The sequence below is a fragment of the Calliphora vicina genome, chromosome 1, assembly GCF_958450345.1.
Source record: "Calliphora vicina chromosome 1, idCalVici1.1, whole genome shotgun sequence".
Taxonomy (NCBI): domain Eukaryota; kingdom Metazoa; phylum Arthropoda; class Insecta; order Diptera; family Calliphoridae; genus Calliphora; species Calliphora vicina.
The window spans coordinates 12,284,520-12,309,422 of NC_088780.1; the positions used below are offsets into that span (position 1 = coordinate 12,284,520).

At 30.8% G+C, this 24,903-nt stretch overlaps 2 protein-coding genes across 3 annotated transcripts in view; both read left to right on the forward strand.

Annotated features, from left to right (window-relative positions):
• The window catches only part of mtg (mind the gap), a 52,668-nt gene extending 40,375 nt beyond the window's left edge, over positions 1–12,293 (forward strand). For both annotated transcript variants that reach the window (XM_065516020.1, XM_065516021.1), the window contains 5 exons: positions 7,758–7,880; positions 9,143–9,273; positions 9,581–10,453; positions 11,276–11,431; positions 11,493–12,293. In XM_065516020.1, the coding sequence (XP_065372092.1) occupies positions 7,758–7,880; positions 9,143–9,273; positions 9,581–10,453; positions 11,276–11,431; positions 11,493–11,873 (1,664 nt within the window). In that variant the 3' untranslated portion in view covers positions 11,874–12,293. The remainder of the gene's footprint in view (positions 1–7,757; positions 7,881–9,142; positions 9,274–9,580; positions 10,454–11,275; positions 11,432–11,492) is intronic.
• A 10,844-nt stretch (positions 12,294–23,137) lies between these two features.
• LOC135949206 (uncharacterized) lies at positions 23,138–24,448 on the forward strand. Its single transcript, XM_065498692.1, has 2 exons — positions 23,138–23,177; positions 23,283–24,448. Exons 1-2 carry the CDS (start codon positions 23,138–23,140, stop codon positions 24,233–24,235), a joined length of 993 nt encoding a protein of 330 aa, XP_065354764.1. The 3' UTR covers positions 24,236–24,448.
• Positions 24,449–24,903: the final 455 nt, after the last annotated feature.

Below are 24,903 nucleotides of genomic sequence, written 5' to 3' on the forward strand. Positions count from 1 at the left end.
CTAGACTATGACTAGACTATGACTAGACTATGACTAGACTATGACTAGACTATGACTAGACTATGACTAGACTATGACTAGACTATGACTAGACTATGACTAGACTATGACTAGACTATGACTAGACTATGACTAGACTATGACTAGACTATGACTAGACTATGACTAGACTATGACTAGACTATGACTAGACTATGACTAGACTATGACTAGACTATGACTAGACTATGACTAGACTATGACTAGACTATGACTAGACTATGACTAGACTATGACTAGACTATGACTAGACTATGACTAGACTATGACTAGACTATGACTAGACTATGACTAGACTATGACTAGACTATGACTAGACTATGACTAGACTATGACTAGACTATGACTAGACTATGACTAGACTATGACTAGACTATGACTAGACTATGACTAGACTATGACTAGACTATGACTAGACTATGACTAGACTATGACTAGACTATGACTAGACTATGACTAGACTATGACTAGACTATGACTAGACTATGACTAGACTATGACTAGACTATGACTAGACTATGACTAGACTATGACTAGACTATGACTAGACTATGACTAGACTATGACTAGACTATGACTAGACTATGACTAGACTATGACTAGACTATGACTAGACTATGACTAGACTATGACTAGACTATGACTAGACTATGACTAGACTATGACTAGACTATGACTAGACTATGACTAGACTATGACTAGACTATGACTAGACTATGACTAGACTATGACTAGACTATGACTAGACTATGACTAGACTATGACTAGACTATGACTAGACTATGACTAGACTATGACTAGACTATGACTAGACTATGACTAGACTATGACTAGACTATGACTAGACTATGACTAGACTATGACTAGACTATGACTAGACTATGACTAGACTATGACTAGACTATGACTAGACTATGACTAGACTATGACTAGACTATGACTAGACTATGACTAGACTATGACTAGACTATGACTAGACTATGACTAGACTATGACTAGACTATGACTAGACTATGACTAGACTATGACTAGACTATGACTAGACTATGACTAGACTATGACTAGACTATGACTAGACTATGACTAGACTATGACTAGACTATGACTAGACTATGACTAGACTATGACTAGACTATGACTAGACTATGACTAGACTATGACTAGACTATGACTAGACTATGACTAGACTATGACTAGACTATGACTAGACTATGACTAGACTATGACTAGACTATGACTAGACTATGACTAGACTATGACTAGACTATGACTAGACTATGACTAGACTATGACTAGACTATGACTAGACTATGACTAGACTATGACTAGACTATGACTAGACTATGACTAGACTATGACTAGACTATGACTAGACTATGACTAGACTATGACTAGACTATGACTAGACTATGACTAGACTATGACTAGACTATGACTAGACTATGACTAGACTATGACTAGACTATGACTAGACTATGACTAGACTATGACTAGACTATGACTAGACTATGACTAGACTATGACTAGACTATGACTAGACTATGACTAGACTATGACTAGACTATGACTAGACTATGACTAGACTATGACTAGACTATGACTAGACTATGACTAGACTATGACTAGACTATGACTAGACTATGACTAGACTATGACTAGACTATGACTAGACTATGACTAGACTATGACTAGACTATGACTAGACTATGACTAGACTATGACTAGACTATGACTAGACTATGACTAGACTATGACTAGACTATGACTAGACTATGACTAGACTATGACTAGACTATGACTAGACTATGACTAGACTATGACTAGACTATGACTAGACTATGACTAGACTATGACTAGACTATGACTAGACTATGACTAGACTATGACTAGACTATGACTAGACTATGACTAGACTATGACTAGACTATGACTATGACTAGTATGCAATCAATGGACTCTAAACTACAATAAAAAAACTCAATATCAACAACATTCACATTTGTTTTTTTAAGAAATAAGATTTGTATCTAAAATTATAGCTTACTTATATAATTTAATTCCCCTACATTTGATATTAACATCTTTTTTAGCACACTATTATAAAATACTCATATTTTCTTTAATCACACACATCATGAAATCCACTAAATAGTTTATAATTATTTAATTTATGAAAATAAATATAATTTTAAATAAAAACAAAGCAAATAAAAATAATAAACAGTTTGACACATATAAAGAGATGGATAGACAAGAGAGATAAATAAATGTGCATGTTTTTTTTTGCTAAAAGACGACATTATTAATTACCCATGTACAATGTAACAGAAAATAATTATGTACAATAATACATTTTTTCTATGAGTGTAATAACAATTAAATTGTTGTTACTAACAAACCACATGTCACTTGTCAAAAATTACTCAAGTTAAGTTATGAATTGTTTGGTATTGGGGCTGGGCACACTAGTGCAAGAGTTGTTATTTTGAAAGCAAATCGCGCTAAAGATGACATAAAATTCCACTTTAACTTTGTGTTGTATAGTTTTGTTTGTATTTATTATTTTTATTTGTAAAAATCATGTTAAACCCTCAAAGGTCGTTAATTAAAATTTACAAAGACGTACAAATAACGAGTAACAAAATAATAATAATACAAACTCTAACGTATGTAATGTACTTCATTTTTCAACTATGAATGATGCAGGCAGGTTGTTTATTTGCTGTTTATTTAAACAAAAATATTGTTAATTTTTGCCCTACAGCTCTTCAAGATGATAATATTAACATTATTAACTTCATACTTGATTTTTTTTTCTTAATAATTTTAACAGTGTAATAATTTAAATAAATATGTTTCAAATTTGTAGACAGCTACTTGATAATTATAATTATTAATGAATTGTAAGTGTTTATTGGCAATAATTTAATACTTTAATTATTTAATTGTTTATTTTTAAATATAAGTTGTTTATTTACAATAATAATAATTAAATAAAAGGCATTCTAAGGACCTTTATTGTTTAAGTAAATAATAAGATCATTCAAACAAATGTCCAATAATCGTTATAATAGAGAACAAAGCGATTGACATCTGCTTCACGCCAGTGAAAAAGCAATGAAAGGTTTGTTAAAATACTGATATTTGGCAGGCAATTTATTTGACATTAATCCTCAAATAACTGTCCCCATTAATACAGTCAGTTAAAATAATGTCTGTATGGTTTAACTTTAGGTTTAATCATATTGTGTGTATGACTTAAAAATGCAGGATTTTTTAAAATTTGTAGCTTTTGTTTTAAAACATTTGTACAATAAAATTTATTCAAAGTATTGGGCCTTGTTAGCTATGACCTTTTCCCATCTTTCTGGCAACATATTCGCCCCTATAGCGAATCAATATTTCACATGTAATATTTTCCCCTTTCCTTTTTTCGTTCATCAACTTTGTTAACGTGAAAAAATTCCCCTTGTTGCGAAATTTTTAAATGGAATTTTGTAAACAATAAACAGCTGTTACGAACAAAATTAACTATTGTGAATGAAAAGTTCATGGGAATATCACGATAGCAATTTTCCCTTCGAGGGAAATGGATATTTCATAGGAACAAAATTGCACATGTTATTGCCGATAGGGGTGATTGATTCCGAGCCAAAAGATCTGATCATCTTTTGAGGACAAGGACGAATCAAGTCAATTTCGGATGTTCTGTTCCAAAGTGAAGCGTATCCCAGAGAGAGCGTTATGCATCGATCGAAACAAATAGTGATCGGACGGGGAAAAGTCTACACTGGGTCAAAACATCCCAACCACATCATTCTAAATACTTTTTAATAGGTATTGCAACATGTGACTGAGCGTTGTCATTATGGAATATTACGGTTTCATGTCTGGCTCATATTTGGGAGTTTTTCGGCCAATGCTCGCTTCAAACTATTCCCTGTGATGATCTGGTCAGATCTCAGCAGCTCATAATAGATAGAACTCTTTTGGTCCCACTAAATACAGACAATTACCTTAAAGCCATGAATATTTGGCTTTGGTGTCGATTTGGCTAATTGGCCGGGCTTCACACAAGATCTCTTACGCTTGGGATTATTTAATGGATCCATTTTTCATAGCAAGTAATGATTAAAATTAAAATGATATTATTTTATAGCGTTCTAGCAAATTTTCGGACATGCAAAATAGTCTTTCAATGTCTCTCGGTTCGGTTCGTATGGTATCCAATTTCGCACGTTTTGAAATTGATGCTTGAGTTGCAAGCTCGTCTTGAGTTTTATAAAAATCGTTTGTAATGCATCCAATTCTTGGTCTTCAAACTTTTTTGGCTGGTCTGGGTGATATTTGTCGCTGTGCTGTTGTTCTGCTTGCTTCTGTTTAGCAATAAAAATTGCTACGTGGAGCTGCGCAAACATTTGCACCATGCTATCTATATTTCATACATAACGCAGTCGATAAACCTTTCCAACTATTAAAAAAATGTCGATGATATCTTACAAAGACTTTGTTTTATTTAAATTTAATGATAGAGAGCGTTTGATGGCATGACATCCCTTTCACATAAATATTGTATGTATGGCATAATTTGCTCATGTCAAGTTGTCATGACATGTTTTTTCTTTGCAACTAATTTGTTACAGTGTATTTATTACTTTGTTTTTTGCGTATAATATTTTATGTTTAAAAAACAACTCTTGGTTAATATTTATTGTTGTTGTTGTTGTGGCTTTAATAATAAGCATGTAATTTGTTGTTTAAAATTTTACTACTTCATATTTTGTTTTCGCTTCTATTTTTCATGTGCACATTTTTTTGTTGTTATGTATTTTCACATAGATTTTGTAAGTGTACGTGTGTTTTTTCATGTCAGTGTATCTTTCACTGTCAAGTGTAGCCGCCGCTCAAACATAATTGACATCATTATCTCACAAAATTAACGAGTAAGATGGATGTTTATTTTCTATTATTTTTTTCAATTCTTTGTTTTTTTTTTGGTTTCAAATCAAGAGGAAGTCATCAATTTATCTAATGTATGTTTGACTGGCCATACCTGTGTCATGTCTAACTGTCGATATAATGTGTTTATTGTTGGGGGTATTTATTTATAAATTTTATAAAAAAAATATGTTAAAACACTTTAATTAAATCTTTTAATACGTTATTATTAGTGGTGTTAATGTGTAAGGGTTTTTAAATTAGTTTATTAAGATTTTTTTTCCTGCTATATTTCATAAAGCAATTGAAATTGAATTCATTTTTAATTAAAGTGTTAATATAATTGAAAAAAAAAATAATAACAATAATAAGTAATCCAACTTTTCAAATATGAGTTTAATTTGTTTTAATAAAAGCGAAGATTTGGAATTGATGTCAGTTAAAATGACAGGTCAAGTGAATTATAAAATTTTTATAAAATCACGAAAATAAAGTGGAGTTTTATAAGTGTGATATATAACACAGGTCATCAGCAAAAAAGGCTTCACTAACCAAAAAAATGGTAACATTTTTAAATTCTATGGATAGATTTTTTTAATTTTTTTTTTTATTTTTTTTTAAATTTTTTTTTCTAAAATTGTGAATTTTTTAGATGTTTCTCCACATAATTTATGATAACTCAAAAAGGGTTAGTCCGATATTATTGAAGTAAACTGTAAAGTGTAAATTTTACATGTGTTTTGTTATTGTAACAAAAATTTTAACAAAAACAAAACACATATAAAATGTACACTCAAATAAGCGAATTCACTTAATTGTGAATAAATTCGAAAATAATCCATCGATTTTTATGACCGATATCTCATTTTGTTCCTATTACATGTGGCTTTGCGATAAAGCAATAAATCTAAAAAATTTCTGCAGTTTTCGATTTTTCATGATTTTTTTTAAAACAAAAAAAATGGATATTTTAACATAAAAAATATATTTTTGCTTCAATTTGTTATTATAACTCCGAAACTTCTGAGCCGATTAAAACGCAATATATATATGTGAAATTGTGTACATAGCACGGGGAAAATGTTTCCAACATTCAATCAATCGAAAGAAGAACATTAACTACTCAATTTTATGTATATCAAACAAAAAAGTTAAATTTTGTGAAAATGAGCGAATTCATTTAATTGTGAATAAATTCGAAAAAAATCCATAGATTTTTATGACCGATATCGCATTTTGTTCCTATTACATGTGGCTTTGCGATAAAGCAATAAATCTAAACAATTTCTGCCGTTTTCGATTTTTCATGATTTTTTTAAAACAAAAAATATGGATATTTTAACATAAAAAATATATTTTTTGCTTCAATTTGTTATTATAACTCCGAAACTGCTGAGCCGATTAAAACGCAATGTATATGTGAAATTGTGTACAGCAAGGGGAAAATGTTTCCAACATTCAATGAATCGAAAGAAGAACATGAACTACTGAATTTTATGTATATCAAACAAAAAAGTTAAATTTTGTGAAAATGAACGAATTCACTTAATTGTGAATAAATTGGAAAATAATCCATCGATATTTATGATCGATATCTCATTTTGTTGGAATTATATGCGGCTTTGCGACAAAGTAATAAACCTGAACAAGTTCTACCGTTTTCGATTTTTCATGAGTTTTTTAAAACAAAAAAATTATATTTTCACGTAAAAAATTATTAACCGATTAAAACGCAATATATAAACGGATTAAAGGTTATGTTAATTTGAACTTATTAAGTTTACTTCAACAATATCGGTCTAACCATTTTTGAGTCATCATAAAAACATTTTTTTTAAAAAAAATCTATCCATAGAATTTAAAATTTTTATCATTTTTGTACTACTGGAACCACAATACATTAAAATTGTGTAGTGATTTAAAAAGCCTACAAAATATTTTCGATTTTGTTGCCCTGTGTAATTTGTGAAATAAATGTTAATTGAGAATTGAGAAGAAGAAAGATAGTCTCCGTTTCTACTCGTAATTTTTATTTCACAATTTATGTGCAAATAAATGTTTTTGCGGTCCACACTTGAGTATATGTTGTTGGCAATAGAATTTGACCGTTGATTACATAATTATTTCCAAGTTAATGGCGCGTGAAGATCTCATGTTAGGGGATTTGTAGTACATACATTCTTATAATAAACTTCAAAATGATTGTCTAGATACAGAATTATCAGGTATAGTCTCCATTTATTAGTATTATTGCTTCGTTATGATAAAATTGTTAGTGCTTTTGCTTAGACAATTTTGTCTTGACAACAAATGTCATTTATTGTTATGATGAATATTTGTCAAGTATAGACAGGGGGTTACCAATTAGGTTGTTGACAACTGAGTTAGGTCTTTGACAGGAGAGTTTCCGATCTATGTGTATTTATCTATGAGAACATTTCTAACATTTTTAATGAATTTTCTTTTGTAAATACTTTTCTAATTATATATAGTTTTACTTTTATAAACAAATATAAAGAAAAAACAAAACACAGAAAACATTTCACCTTCCCCTCAATCATCCACTCCAGTATCACCCCCCATTCTCCCTTTCACACCCACTAAGTAATAAGTTGCCACTACAACTTATTACTAATTTATTCTTAGCATTAACCCAAACAAAAAAAAATCTACAAAATTCCCTTTTAAAAACTTCCTAAATCTTTGTATATATTTGAAACGAATTAATATCTATAACTTCCTATAATTTTTCTGTGTTTGTTTTTCTATTCTATTTTTAGGATTGGCTTGCGGGACATGTGTTTTAGAATCCGATTTTGGTTTTATACTCAATTGTAACTTCAAAAAATCTGGACTATTTCGTGTCAGAAATTTGGGAGGCCTTAAAGCGCACTTTGGTTTAGGTAAATGAATTATTAAACAAAGAAAAAACTAAATTTTTAAAAAAAATTATTTTTGATACTAATTTGTAAATTTAAAATGGTTAAGGTGCTTTTAATATACTATTATGAATTTATTACTAATATTGTTTAATTATATATTTAAAGGGTTCTATTTTGTAAATTTATAATTTTAATAAACTTTATAAACATTTGAAACCATTATATGAATTTAAAGGACCTAAATATCAATAAATGTGAACAGGGTGTACACAATAATCTAGCAGTTTTTAGAATTTTTTATTCAAACCTAAATTTTTTTTAAATTGGCCAAGTTTGGATGAATTTTACTTTACACGCTTTTGCATTAAGTTCTCTTTACGGATCATATAAAAATTGTATATAGTCCCAAAAACATTTTTTTTCTTCGAAACTATATGCAGTACTTAAATCGTATCCTGAATACCCCTATTATTTTCTATAAATAAATATAATATTGCAAACGTTTGAAGTGTTTTTTTTTATAATATGTGCATCTTTTTTTATTATTTTAATTTCTCAATTGTTTAAATATTATTTTTTATTAGCTCTACGACGAACCAATTATTCTTAAAATTAATTGTTTTTTAAAGTTATTATAATAAATTGTATGCATTCATGCCAATGTCAATGACTTTTTACGGCCATTTTTCAAATGTTTTTTTTTTTTTGTTACTATTTAATACTTCTTTTGTACAAACACACCAACTCTATGCAACCATGTCTTTGTTTACATTTAACTATTTACCCACTCACTACACTAAGTTTGTTGTTGTTTTCTTACTCTAATTAAGTTAAAATGTCTGACTTTGATAATTACTCTGCATTGTATTATAACAGTTATTTGTTGTTTTTGTCTTCTGCTCCACCATCTTGTTATTACTCTTTGACTTTTTAATTGTCTCGATGAAGTGTTAAATAACGGTTAAACTTTGTGTGTGTGTGAGTGTATGTGAGTGAATCCATTGTATTTGTATAAATAAAAATAAATCTAAATTTTGACAGTGGTATTGTTGTTAGATTTTTAATTACTATTTTATATTTTTGCGTTTTTCTTGTTGTATTTTGTCTAATTTTTTAATAATTAATTGTTTAAACATGAAAAAGATTTGTTTAGACTAAATATTTGATGATTAAGCGGAAATCTTAACATCTAAATATGTATTAATGAATTAATTGTTATAAAATTTCTCACGTTATTGTAATCGTTATAAGAAAATTTATAATTCTTCTTTTTTTATAAATAGGTTTTAGTTTGGGTGATGAATTGGGTTTTGCCGAGTCACTGGGAAATGTGGAAGGTGGTCGCAGACGTTCGATTGGCTATAAAAATGGTCCACCACCAAGTGCTGTTGGTGTACTGCCAGGAAATCAACAGGTGAATATCAAAGAAATTAAAAAAAAATATAAAACATTCTCGTAAAATTAAAAATTCATTAAAAATTTTGGAATATTTAAAAAAAATTAGATTTGTATTAAATATTCTCGTTAAAAATAATGAATTTTTTGGGGATTTTTTTAAAATAACTTCTTTTTCTTAAAATTTGTTTTCCAAAGTTATAAAAATTTTATAAATTTTTCATCTTTTCTAAACAAAATTTAATTTTTCAAAATTTAATATGAAAAAAATTATAAAAATCTTTAAAATTATGTTTAAATCTTGCAATTTCTCTTATATTTTACAGATCAATCAACAATCCCTAAATGATAAACGCATAATTTCCAGATCACCCATGGCCATAAGTCCTGAACTCAGAGAATCTCTGACAAAACAAGCCAAGGCGGCAGCCGCTGCCGATATGTTGTCAAAACAATCGGTTTCCAATCAAATAGCTGCAAAACAAGCCGCTATGGTAGATTTGGCTGCTCGACAAGCAGCGCTTGCTGAAATACAACAACAAAGAGCCAGACAAGGTCCCCTAATGACAGAAGCCCGCCCTCTACCATTGGGTGTACCAGCCTTTAGACCCATTCCCCAAAAGCAAATACCCCTGCAAACGGCTCAAAGAAGATCAAATATTGCTGTGGACACGTCCAACTCAAAAATGAGCATAAACAATAGAATAGTGGATTTGTACACACAACAACTCAATGCAAATCGTACTTTCCATGCCCACAATCCCATGGTATCACAGCCCATGGCCGTGCCAGCCTTCCAAGCTATGCCTGATTCGGTAAATAAAATTACAGCTGTATTAAAACCTCCCGCAGCTGCCCCGGTGCAACAATTGAGTTTACCCTCGAATAATCATCCCAATTATTTACAATTTGAAGAGCCTAAATTTGATTTGAAAGACATATCGGTGGATGAATTGGCTAGAGCGGCAAATGTTAGTGTGGACACCATAAAACATGCAATCTATGTGAGAGAACAACAAATGAGAGCGGAACACAGAGCCATGTTGGCGGCCAAATTGAGAGAGGAATTTATAAGGACCTCGACATCAACAAGTTCTACGACTTCAACAACTACCACCACAACGACGACCACAACTCCCAGACCAGTTTTGCAATATTTCGAGACTACAAATGCGGTCAGTGAGAATAAGATGTCGAAGGTAAGAAGAAAATTTAAATTTCTTAAAATAATAAAATAATATCATAAACTAGACTAAGCACTAGACTACGGACTAGACTATAGACTAGACTATAGACCACACAAGGGACTATAGACTAGGCTAAGGACTAGACTATGAATTGGACGAACTTAACTATGGCCTAGACTATGAATTGGACGGACTAGACTATGGACTAGACTATGGACTAGACTACGGACTAGACTATGAACAAGACTATGAACAAGACTACGGACTAGACTACGGACTAGACTATGAACAAGACTACGGACTCGACTACGGACTAGACTACGGACTAGACTACGGACTAGACTACGGACTAAACTACGGACTAGACTATGAACAAGACTATGGATTAGACTACGGACTAGACTATGGACTAGACTATGAACAAGACTACGGACTTGACTACGGACTAGACTACGGACTAGACTATAGACCAGACAATGGACTAGACTATGGACTAGACTATGAACTAAACTATGCAGTAGACTTTGGATTAGACACTGGAGTAGAATATGGACTAGGCTATGGACTAGACTATGGATTAGACTATGGACGAGACTGTGGACTATGCTAAGGACTAGACTATGAATTGGACGGATTGGACTATGAACCAGACTATGAACTAGACTCTGAACTAGACTATTGACCAGACTAGGGACTAGACATGGTCTAGGCCAAGAAGTGGGCTTAGGACTAGACTATGTACTAGACAATAGACTAAATTTGGACTGAAGATTTTCCTAATTCCTAAATTTATTTCAAATTTCTAATTTTAATTCAAAATTATATATTTTTCAGGTAATGAATGCACCCAAAGAATACTATCCAGTGGGTTATGATAAAAACTTTGATGACAACTTTAAATCGAAAGTGGATTTGCCACCTACAACATTTGCTTGTGCCAAACAAAAACATTTTCCCGGACTTTATGCCGACACAGATTTGGGTTGCATGGTAAGTAACAAATTGACTTCTTTATACATGAACAATTTCTAAAATTATCACTTTATTACAGGTCTTCCATGTGTGTGCTCTTACCGATGATGGCATGGTGCGTAAATCCTTCCTCTGCCCCGAAAATACTCTGTTTGATCAGACTATTTTGAAGTGTAACTGGTGGTTTTATGTTGACTGTTCCTCTTCCAAAAGTGTTTACGATTCCAATATACCCATCTCCAAAAGTTATCAGCTAATGAAATCTCTAACATATTTCTCCAAATTCACCAAAACTAAAGATGGCGAAGAAAACAATGATGGTGGTTTAGATATACAAAATCTTAAAGATTCCATGGATGATATGGAACGTAAATCCAGTAATGTGGTAGAGGAAAAAGCAGAAGATGAAACATTAAAGTCCTTAAGCGAAGACGAGCATCAACAGTTGAATGAGTCATAAGTTTTAGTTTAATTAAATTTAGTTTTTAGCTTACAATTTAAGTGTGTATGTCTCTCTTTTGTGTCAAAAACAAAGAAAAACGAATCAAATTTCATTATAGTCATTTGTTTTTAGTATCATTTTTTTATAATTTTTAAACAGAACTTTCGCTAGTGCGAAAAATTCATTTTTGTTTTTGAAATGTTTTTAGCCCAGAGATTCCTAAGTGTTTTGTGTTTAAGGTCGTTTTTATGTTCTTAGTTAAATGTTTTTATGTGTACAATTTCGTTCATTATTAAGAATTTTTCTTACTTTAAATATTAAGCAGATGATCGTTAATTTTGTTTGTGGATATTTTTAAATTATTTATTATACAATCATTATATTTTTTTTTGTAACTAAAAAAGAAATATATCAATATAAAAAGAAATAAAATAGTAATGGTTTTATTTTCGTGAAGACATGTTGTAAACAAGGTTTGTTGAATGATTTAAAAGAAAATAAATTAAAAGGTTTTAATTTCTATAGCAATAGCTTTCTTTTGATACCAATTTTATTAAAATCCTTGCATAAATAACAAAGTTATTAAAGTTTTCCCATAAATATCCTTTTTCCAGGTTATTTTTTTTTACAGCCTAAAAATATGCCATAATTTTTGTCAATAATAATTGTGCAGCAATTAATGGTGTAATAATAATTTTCTTTAAATGACTGTAATTCGGAAACTATAATACAGATTGTTATGAAACTTTTGGCAGATGAAAGAAGAAGTTTAGAGCTTCACTATAGTTTATAGTTTACCGCCCATGCCACGCCCACTTTCCAAATTATAAGGCTTAAAGTTTATTGTGTTAATTTGTAGCTGCAGTTTCGCAGAAAATAATTTTTACTAAACTTAATGGAAACTAGAATTCAATACCTTTCCATTGATATACATTTTATTAAAATCGGTTCAATACTTAAGGAGAAAATCAAAATTGAAATAACGACTCATGACTACCGCCTACTTCGAAAATTACATGAAAATACGTTTCAAAAAAATTTGCCGGGTAATAGGTGAACAGCATTGTGTAGCAAGCAAATGGTCAATAACAATTTTTCTTTAAATGGCTATAACTTGGAAAGTACAGCTTGGATTGGTATAAAACTTTTGGAACATGTTAGAGCGAAAATTAGGCTATACAATAAATTAAATTTTTAACGCCCACTGCCACGCCTACTTTATAAAATTTAATGAAACAAAGTTTGTTTCAATAATTTCCGAATAAAATATTAAAGTTAATATTTTATTTTGATTTAAACATAAACTAGAATTTCAAATCTTTCCAATGACACCCATTTGGTCCAAATCGCTTCACAACTTACGGAGAAAATCAAAGTTTAAGTAAAAACTTTTCTGCTTTACCTACCAATTTATAAAATTTCATTAAATGTTTATAACTCAAAAACTATTGCTTGGAATTGAATGAAACTTTTTGCATATGATAGCTTACAAATTAGGCTATAAAAATTATGGAATATTTCCCGCCCTATGCCACGCCCACTTTATTAATTTTAAAGTAAAATATTTATTTATGTTATTACCAGGTGGAATATTAATGATAATATTTCTAACTGATTTTATTATAAACTAGAATTCAATACCTTTCCATTGATATACATTTTATTAAAATCGGTTCAATACTTAAGGAGAAAATCAAAATTGAAGTAACGACTCATGACTACCGCCTACTTCGAAAATTACATGAAAATGCGTTTCAAAAAAATTGGCCGGGTAATAGGTGAACAGCATTGTGTAGCAAGCAAATGGTCAATAACAATTTTTCTTTAAATGACTATAACTTGGAAAGTACAGCTTGGATTGGTATAAAACTTTTGGGACATGTTAGAGCGAAAATTAGGCTATACAATAAATTAAATTTTTAACGCCCACTGCCACGCCTACTTTATAAAATTTAATGAAACAAAGTTTATTTCAATAATTTCCGAATAAAATATTAAAGTTAATATTTTATTTTGATTTAAACATAAACTAGAACTTTAAATCTTTCCATGACACCCATTTGGTCCAAATCGCTTCACAACTTACGGAGAAAATCAAAGTTTGAGTAAAAACTTTTCTGCTTTACCTACCAATTTATAAAATTTCATTAAATGTTTATAACTCAAAAACTATTGCTTGGAATTGAATGAAACTTTTTGCATATGATAGCTTACAAATTAGGCTATAAAAATTATGGAATATTTCCCGCCCTATGCCACGCCCACTTTATTAATTTTAAAGTAAAATATTTATTTATGTTATTACCAGGTGGAATATTAATGATAATATTTCTAACTGATTTTATTATAAACTAGAATTCAATACCTTTCCATTGATATACATTTTATTAAAATCGGTTCAATACTTAAGGAGAAAATCAAAATTGAAGTAACGACTCATGACTACCGCCTACTTCGAAAATTACATGAAAATACGTTTCAAAAAAATTTGCCGGGTAATAGGTGAACAGCATTGTGTAGCAAGCAAATGGTCAATAACAATTTTTCTTTAAATGGCTATAACTTGGAAAGTACAGCTCGGATTGGAAAGAAACTTTTGGGACATGTTAGAGCGAGAATTAGGCTATACAATAAATTAAATTTTTAACGCCCACTGCCACGCCTACTTTATAAAATTTAATGAAACAAAGTTTATTTCAATAATTTTCGAATAAATTATGTAAGTAAATATTTTATTTTGATTTAAACATAAACTAGAATTTCAAATCTTTCCAATGACACCCATTTGGTCCAAATCGCTTCACAACTTACGGAGAAAATCAAAGTTTAAGTAAAAACTTTTCTGCTTTACCTACCAATTTATAAAATTTCATTAAATGTTTATAACTCAAAAACTACTGCTTGGAATTGAATGAAAATTTTTGCATATGATAGCTTACAAATTAGGCTATAAAAATTATGGATTATTTCCCGCCCTATGCCACGCCCACTTTATTAATTTTAAAGTAAAATATTTATTTATGTTATTACCAGGTGGAATTAATGATAATATTTCTAAATGATTTTATTATAAACTAGAATTCAATAGCTTTCCAACGATACCCATTTGGTGCAAATCGTTTGTAAACTTAAAGAGAAAATCAAAGTTTAAGTAACCAGTCTTTTTGCCCTTAAAAATTTGCAAAAAATTTTCGGCAATTTTTTGTGTGTATCAGGTGAACAGAATTGATTAACAAGCAAATGTTTAATAACTATTTTGTTTAAACGGCTATAACTCGCTATAAACAGCTCTGATTGGAATAAAACTTTTGGGATATGATAGATGGAAAATTCGGCTATACAATAGTTTAAGAGTTTAACTCCCCCTGCCACGCCTACTTTATTAAATTTAATAAAACAAAGTTTATTTCAACAATTTTCTAATAGAATATAAAATTTAATGTTTTATTTTCAACTAAATATAAACTAGAATTTCATATCATTCCTATAACACTGATTTGCTTCAGATCGGTTCACAGCTTGGTAAGAAAATCAAAACTATCAACAGGTTTAGAATGCTCATTAAATGTTTATAATTGAGAAACTATAGCTCAAATTGTAATGCTACTTTTTACACATAATTGATTACGAATTAAGCTTGTAAATGAATTTAATATTAGCCGCCTTTGACAAGCCTACTTTCTTAAATTTAATAAAACAAAGTTTACTTGAGTTTGAAAAGCAGCAATGGATTCAATTCGATACATGACTTGCAAGAACATGTAACAGCATCCCTAAAAGGTGTCAAATAACAAACAAGGAGGAAACAATCACTAGGGATGCCAATCCCGAAATCCCGATCCCGAAAATCCCGGGATTTTTCGGGATCGGGATTTCCCGAATCCCGGGATTTGTGAAAAATAATCCCGGGATTTTTCGGGATTAACAAATCCCGAAAATTACGAGATTTTTTAATATTTTAGGATGAAACCTAGAAAGCTAAATTTCAGCATACTTATAATACTAATATAAAACAACTAAGAGTGGTATATTCATCTTTTATACCCACCATCAATATGTAGTTTTGGTCTTCTATGGGGACTTGAATCAGTATTTATGAATGAATGAAATTTATGTTAATATCATTATATATAAATTATTTATTGACAATAAAATATTTTCTGATATAGAGGTTATATTATTATGGACTGGCCCTCACAAGAGTTGGTAGAAAGATTAATTTTCATATGCAACTTGTTTATTCAATTTTATCACTATATTAATTATTATAAGACAACTATGAATGTTAAAGTCATTTTCTGAAGGGGACCATGTATGGGGACTAGGGACAAATGTAGCCCGGTTTCCTCAATACTTTATATATATATTAATTCAATCCATTAGTTTTTGCTTTGTTATATTTCTACTTAGTGTATTAACGAAATAAATAGTTTTTATTTTTGAACTTGATGTTTTTTGACATTTAATTAAAATCCCGAAGTCCCGAAAAATCCCGAAATCCCGAAAAATCCCGGGATCCCGAAAAATCCCGGGGTCCCGAAAAATCCCGGGATCCCGGGATTTACATTTCTAAAATCCCGAATCCCGGGATTTGTAAAACCCAGTCCCGTTTGGCATCCCTAACAATCACAAGTCTAGTTTTGTGTTGGTTTAGGGGCATAACAATGTTTACACAACACTGCTACCTTCATAAATGTGACAGTATTTCGATGAGAATATTTTTAGCCTGGCCAGGATGTATAATTTAAAAATGCGTCATGGATATTTGGCTTTGGTGTCGATTCGGCTGGTTGCCTGGGCTTCACATACGATCTCCTACGCTTCGGGTTATTGTAATGGATCCATTTTTCATCGAAAGTATTGATTCGGTGCTAAAATGATTTTCTTTTATAGCGTTCAAGCAGCATTTCAGACATATAAAATCGTGTTTCTAGGTCTCTCAGCTTCAATTCGTATGGTACCCAATTTCCCTGCTTTTGAATGAATCCTGCTGCTCGCAAACGTTTTGAAATTGCTGCTTAAGTAGCTCCCATTGATTTTCCAAGCTCTTGTTGAGTTTGACAACAATTTTCATGGAGTAATGACTCCAATTCTTTGTATTCAAACTTTCTTTTGGCTGGCCTGGGCGATCTTTCTCTTCCGTGTCAAAATCACCACTACTAAACCGAACAAACAATCTCACGCACGTTGAAACCGATGGATGACATTCACCATAAGCTTTGGTGAGCAATTGGTGAGCTTCAGCGGCACTTTTTTCAAATTGTAGGAGTAAAGAAAAACTTGCGGCATATGACGCTTTGTTGGCACAAAATTCGCCTAAGTGAGAATAAATTACAGATATGTACCCTTCAAATTGATATATAAGTTATTAAAAACAAAAACCGGGTTCAAAAGATACGCCATCTATTGTAAATCTCGCTTTTTTTAAATCATACACCCAATAATTTTATTTAATTTATCTGTAAAATCAAGACCAAGATAGAATTCATTCGAAAAATAGCCAAATATTAATTAAAGTTCATATAAAGTTTATCAAGCCATTTAACTTTTGAAATAAACCAAGATTTTTACTTTTTCAAAAATCTAACCTAAAATTTTTTTTGGAGGTTAGAATTTTCAAAATGTAATTTATATTAATTCTTTAGAAAATAAGCTTAAATAATGAATTAAATCAAAGTTTAAATGATTAATAATCTAGTTTAAAGTCAAAAATCAATAAATTTAATACAAATATATAAAATTTTTTACGATTTCAAAAATCTAACCTAAAATTTTTTGAAGTTAGAATTTTCAAAATATAATTTACACTAATTATCTAGAAAAATAACGAATTAAATCAAAATTTTAATAAAGAATAATCTAGTTTAAAGCCAAAAATCAATAAATTTACTACAAATATATCAATAAGAAAAGAAATTAGCAAAACAAAAAATTTTTTGAGTTTAGAATTTTCCAAATAAAATTTATACTAATAAATCAAGTTACATTGGATCAAAATCATATTTCACTGGCCTTTAACTGGCTAACTACGATTATAACTCGATTTACAATGAAAATTGTTAGTAATGATTGAATATTTATTTAAATTATTTACCCAAATTTCACTGGCTTATAACTATAAAACTATAACTCACCTTGTAATGTTACTTTTAGGAAATTAAGCTACACATTATAGTTTATGTATACATTTCCACAACACTTTAATTATTTAGATCGGAAACTCTCCTGTCAAAGACCTAACTCAGCTGTCTAAAGTGGTGAGAAGGTATTAGTAAAAAAAACTATGTGAAAAAAAACAACACACGTATGTGTGATTTTTTATTTACTGAAAATGTTTTTTACCAACTTTATTCTAAACCTTCACTACTTAATTCAATAGTGTAGGGTATGTTTACACAATCCCTTTTAAAAGAAAATGTGTTAAGTTGGGAACAAAAATCAAAAGATATTAAATAAATATTAAAGTTAAACTGCCAGTCATGAAATTTAATTAACATTTTAACACTTTTCTCTTTCAATCCAAAGAAAATACAATGAAAAACAAACGAATTAATGGGAAAACAGCCACAATTTTAGAGTAAATAACGCAAATAACTGGTCCACGAAACCACAAAATATGTAATAATAATAACCACTTATTTTTCAGTTATAAAAAATAAATCAATTTAAATTAATAATGTATTGTATTAAAATGATTTTTTGGTAGGATCTTTACAAGTTTTTGTTAGGTTTCTTAGGTTCATGGTGTAAATCATAGATTTCTATTCTCTCTCGCCTGAAGCTTATTTGATATGATGAATATATTTAGATCATTGGTCGAGACTCATAGACATAGCAATACTAAAAAAACTATTTAGAATGAAGTGGTTGGGAAGTTTTCTCTCATCCGCTTTATAGTCCGGAACATGCCTCGTCCGACTACTATTTGTTTCGAACCCTTCACTTTGGAGTATCCGAAATTGGCTTGATTCGTTCTTGGCCTCAAAAGATGAGCAGTTCTTTTGGCTCGAAATCCATTTAATGACTGAAAGATGGGAAGAAGATCATAGCAAACAACGGCCAATACTTGCAAAATAAAAGCTAGAAATTAAAAAAAAAAAATCCGCATTTTCAAGTCATACACCCAATAGTATTTAATAAAAACCTATTATTGATTTTCATTTTCTATTACTGTTGTGTTTTTCTCAATTATTTACCACCAATTTATCTTTTAAAGGCTGACAAATAACAACTAATAATCTTTTAAAAATAAATGGTCCCCTTATTTACCATCTCTGCTTAAGATTGTTATCCCAAGCAACAATAGACTGCACATTGCTACTGAAGTTAAACTTTTAAAGTAATTCGTATTTAATAATTGTTACAATTATTACATTTTGCTGATTTTTGACTCAATATTATTGCTTAAAAGAAAACTGCATTGAAAGAAAACTTTGTAAGCATTAACTAAATTTGAAATCTTTTTTTTTCATATTTTATTTATTTTTTGTGCTTTTTGTGCAACATCCGGCTTTGGCATCTACATATACATATGTATTTATTTATTTATGTATCTGAAAGTGGTTTTTCCGGATAACATTTATTTATATTTATTTTACCATCATTACGTGAAAATTGCACTCCAATGAAAAGTAAAAGCGTTTCGTTTTTCTTTTCTGTAATTTTTCTAATACAAAACAACAACTTGTGTTCGAATCTTGTTCACTGACATTGAATTTCTTATTTATGTATAATTTTTTCAATGACAACCTGTTGCTGGTTTGTTTTGGGAATCCGTAGCGAGAGTATATTGAATCACCTGCAACATTTTATTCACACAGAAGTTGTTGGCATTCCAAGCTGAAAGGACGTTTTTTTGTTTTCTATTGTTTTATTTTGTGTGTGAAATTTTAAACGGATTAAAGGTGCGGTCCTGGTATAAAGGTTTAATACAAGACATTTTAAATAAATTAAAGCAATTTATAATAAAATTAAAAGTTGTACTTAAATAGTATTGTGTAGTGATTTTGAAAAGAGTGTAAATAAGATTTTATAAAAAAAGGATGTGTGTTTAAAAATATAACTGAACTAGTTCTTGGTTGTACGATTTTTTTTTAATAAGTTGCCAGAAATTAATAAGTATTATTAGACAATAAGCATAAAAGAACAATAATTCAATTTCAATAATGTTTTTATTACTTAGATCGTAAACTCTCCTGTCAAAGACCTAACTCAGTTGTCAAAAATCAAGTGCTGAGAATGTTTCAATAAAAAAAACTATGTGAAAACAAAAACAACACACGTTTGTGTGATTTTTTTATTATATTTTTTTGTTTGAGTTTTTTCTCTATGTGTATTTCTCTATATGATTTAAATATTTAAAAAAATTCCTATTAGAACTCAATTTCAATTTCTGACACTGGATTCAGGTCAGGAATTAAACCTGATTTCATTTTAAATTCTAGCAAAAACTACTATAGGGTTTAAAGTTGCTCATATTAGCCTATCCAACGTTTAACTCAATTATTAAAATTTTTACTTCATCCTTAGCCTTCGTTCCATGACTATATAGCTGAAATCCATTTTGATGTTAAACAAATTCCCAAAATTTTATTGTTGATATGTTGTCCAATATTAACTTTAAAAACTACTGCTAAAGATTATCAAGTTCAGTCCAACTATACCTATTTTATTGATATCAGTTTACCGAAGCAATTTTTTGTTTATCATTTCAAAAATATTATAAAAATCTAAAGAAAAATTTCCGTGCAAATAAACTGAATTTGATAGAAAGTGAATTGTGATTAATTGCAGAGATGAGACGTAATTGTCAAAAACCTAACTCTTGTAACAACAAAATCAATATATTCAGCAAAATCATGAATAAAAAATCCACGAGAGTTTTTTCACTTTTCCTATGCAAATTCAGTGTTAACAAGTAAGAGAGCTATATTCAAATATGCCGAATCTTATATACTCCTTACCAAATTATACTTGAAAATAAAAATTTTAAATATTTTTAGGTAAAAACTATTTTTATTTTTTTTGATAGTTTTTTCATTTTTTGGGAAAAAAAATTTGGAATTGTTTTTAAAAAATTTTTTAAATTTAAATTTTTTTTTAAATTTTAAATAATTTTTTTTTAATATTTAGCGAAAAAAACTTTTGGTGAAAAAAAAGTTCGGGTTAAAATATTTTTTCCGATTTTGACCCATTGTAGGTCAAAAATAGGTCATATATATATATATTATATCTCAACCATTTGTGGACCGATTTTCTCGATTTTAAATAGCAATTGAGCCGGAAGACTTCCGTAGATATTGATGTATGAATCATGTATGTAAATTATTTGGGGGCTTCGGAAAGTTGATTTCAACATACAGACGGAGTTAAAGAAAAGGGGAAATCTATAGATTGAGTTATAGTGAAGTTAGCCTGAGTAGAGTGTAGAGAGGTTAAGAATTCAAAGAATTCGAAAAACGCAGATCATCATGGGATGGTTGCTGGGTCCCTAAGAGGTAAAGTTTGCGTGACCGGTCTTATCAACCATCCACTTTCCCTGTTAAAGGCGTCTAAACACCTTAGTTCCTTCACAGATAACCCGGAGAGGGTATTGAAGAAACACTCACCTAAGAGCCTAGCACGTAGATCACCCAGTGCCGAGGTGGGGGCACATTTGTATGGGGGCCAAACGAACCTTATCAGCAGAGAGTATTTGTGTTAGCTATCTAGCTCCTTTCGTTTGGGCCCAGAGAGACAGACGAACGTACATAGCTAGATCGTCTTTGAATCGGACCCAGAATATATACTAATGTGGGTGTACGATATGTTGCCTTCTTTCAGACATCAAATGGATTCCGAGCCAAAAGAACTTTTCATCTTTTGAGGCCAAGAACGAATCAAGCCAATTTCGGATACTCTGTTCCAAAGTGAAGTGTATCGCAGTGAGAACGTTATGCTTCGATCGAAACAAATAGTAGTCGGAGGTCTGGACTATAAAGCGGATGAGGCAAAACTTTCCAAACACTTCACTTTAAATAGTTTTTTAACTGGTATTGCAATACAGGTATTGAAACAAATTGTTTCGATCAAATCATAACACTCTCTCAGGGATACGCTTCACATCAGTACAGAGCATCCGAAATTGGCTTGATTCGTTTTTGGCAATGATGGAATATTACGTTATCATGTCTGGCCGCATATTCTAAGCATTTTTCGGCCAATGCTCGTTTCAAACGAATCAGTTATGTTCGGTACATGTTCCCTGTGATGATCCGATTTCAGCAGCTCATAATATATAGGATACTTTTGCTTCCACGAAATACAGAGCATTCCCTTAGCGCCATGAATATTTGGCTTTGGTGTCGATTCGCCTGGTAGGCCGGGCTTCACATACGATGTCTTACGCTTCGGGTTATCGTAATGGATTCATTTTCATCGCAAGTAATGATTGGGTGCAAAAATTATATTATTTTATAGCGTTCAAGCAGCAATTCGTATGGTATCCAATTTCCCTGCTTTTGGATGAATCCTGCTGCTTGCAAAAGTTTTGAAATTGCTGCAGCTCCCGATGATTTTGCAAGCTCTTGTTGAGTTTTACAACAATCTTCATGGCGTAATGCCTCCAATTCTTGGTCTTCAAACTTTTTTGGCTGGCCTGGGCGATCTTTGTCTTCCGTGTCAAAATCACCACTTCTGAACCGCACAAACCATCTTTCGCATGTTGAAACCAATGAAACACATTCAGATTAGGTGAGCAATCGGTCTGCTTCAGAGGTATTTCTTTTCAAATTAAAGAAGTAAAGCAAAACTTTCCTTATATAACGCTTTGTTGGTATAAAATTCGACATTTTCCAAGCAAAAAAAAACCTTGTTTACACTATAATGTTTAATAACTAAGAGAAAATAAATGACAGTTATGTACACTTCAAAATAACATATTAGTTATTAAAAACAAAAACCGCGTTCAAAAAATATGTATGTTAATCCATATAAACCCTTAATAAATTTAGAAATTCATTACCCCCTGTCTATATCTGATAAATTTTAATCATGATAAACGTCAAAATGGTTATCAAGATAAAAAATTATCAGCTATAGTCTCCATTTATTAGTATTATTGCTTCGTTATGACAAAATTGTTAGTGCTTTTGCTCAGACAACTTTGTCGTGACAACAAACGTCATTAATTGTTATGATAAATATTTGTCAAGTATAGACAGGGAGTTATGAATATGAGGGAAATTGTTTAGGAAGTTGTGTATTACTCCTAATTCTCCTTTTTCTCATTTCAGAATATGAATATGTTTTTCAAACGTTTTATCATCCTAGTGCTATTGATTCGTAAGTAATAAACGATGACTATTTCAGTTGCCTTAACAAAATTTCAATAAGCACAACTAAAAAAAACAAATATTTCTCTCTTTTTCCTTTTTTTTGCCACAACAGCAACTTTTACTTTGGCTCGTAAAATAAAACGAAAAGGTCACTATGTTTTAACGCATCCACATCAACATCAACCTTTACCACCACCAACCACGACAGCTCCTGATCATCCATATCACTTTGAAGAGGTAAATGGGGATGAATTTTCGCCACAACCACAAAACTATGGACATGAACGCTATGGCCAACAGGACTCGTTTGAGCCACATGATCACTATGGACAACACACAATACTTAGTGGCACTTATCTAATTGACAACGGCTTAAGAAGCATAGCCAAAGGTTCCGCCGATCAAGCCAACTCAGCGGTGGCTTCACAGAATGCAGCTGGCAAACAGGCAGCCTATGTGGCCAAAAATTCATTGGCCCAGGCGGCAACACAAGCAGCCGGCACTGCTGTGGCAGTACTCAAGGGTAAAGAAGTATTTTTGCAACGTTTAGATGAACAAACCGCTGAGGCACACAGAGCCATGCAAGGTGAACTGCAGCAACTGCAACAGGCCAAACGTTCGGCCAAAGCAGCACAATATGCCGCACAACAAGCACTCAATCACGTTTCCATCTTAACGGCTGCTCTAAACAATGCCCAATCAGCCTCAGAGTTGTCTCAAAAGGCTGCCTCAGAGGCAGCCGCTGAGCTGGCCTCACAAATCGATATGGTTGCACAAGCCAAGACAAAATTGGAACAAATAGAAACACAATTGTATACGACGCGCTTAGACTATGAGGAGACCAAAGATGCAGCCGAAAAAGCCACACTGTCGGCACAAGAGGCACAACTCAATGCCAACGATGCGGCACAGCATGCGAATGTTGAATTGCAAAGTGAATCGCATGGTAGTGGGCCTGCTGAAACGATTCATGTGCATTTGCCAGATACACATGATCATGATCATGAGGTCCATTCAATTGTTAAGAGACGTTTTAAAAATAATGAGAAGGTTAAAAAGCCATAAGCTTTAGTTGTTGCTGTTGGGTGTTTACTATTCAAAAAACGTTATTTTTGTAAAGATTTTTATATATTTTTTTTATATCGAAAATAAAATTATGTAAGATAATTTCGTGGATTTCGTGGATTCTCTGTATTTGCAAACTCTTTTGTATTTGTATTTACTAAAAGATGAGTAAAATGTTTGTTAATTTATTAAATAAAAAAACCATGAAAAACATGTCACGTTTGTTTGATTTATTTTTTTTTTGGCAATTACCATGTTTGTCTTTAAAGATAGTTAGTTAAATGTTTCCTTGTTTCCCATCATAAATATTGTCATTTAAAGTTTCCTTAATTAAATAGAAAATCTTTTACACAACAAGCATTTACAAGTTTTATAATTGATGATGTGAAATAATAAAGAAAGATTTAAAATAAACATTATGTCAATTTAATCTTAAGTTGAATAATTTTTAAATATTAAATTTTTACAAATCTTATTAGTAAATTAAGAAGAATAACAATATTACAATTCTATCCTCATTCCATAACATGCGTGAAGTTTTTGAACAAAAACCAAGTAAAAAAAATTGTTAATCTCTTAAAATCCTAGTTTAACTAAACTCGCTAAATTTAAGTTTAACTAAAGTTTAAATTATTTTTATATTTCTCTCCTCTTTGTGATTATGATTC

What these genes read in the sequence shown, in the direction of transcription:
- LOC135949206 (XM_065498692.1), top strand. Translation starts at nt 23,138, where the DNA reads ATGTTTTTCAAACGTTTTATCATCCTAGTGCTATTGATTC. An exon ending in CATCCTAGTGCTATTGATTC is followed by an intron (nt 23,178 to 23,282) that starts GTAAGTAATAAA and finishes TTGCCACAACAG; the next exon opens with CAACTTTTACTTTGGCTCGT.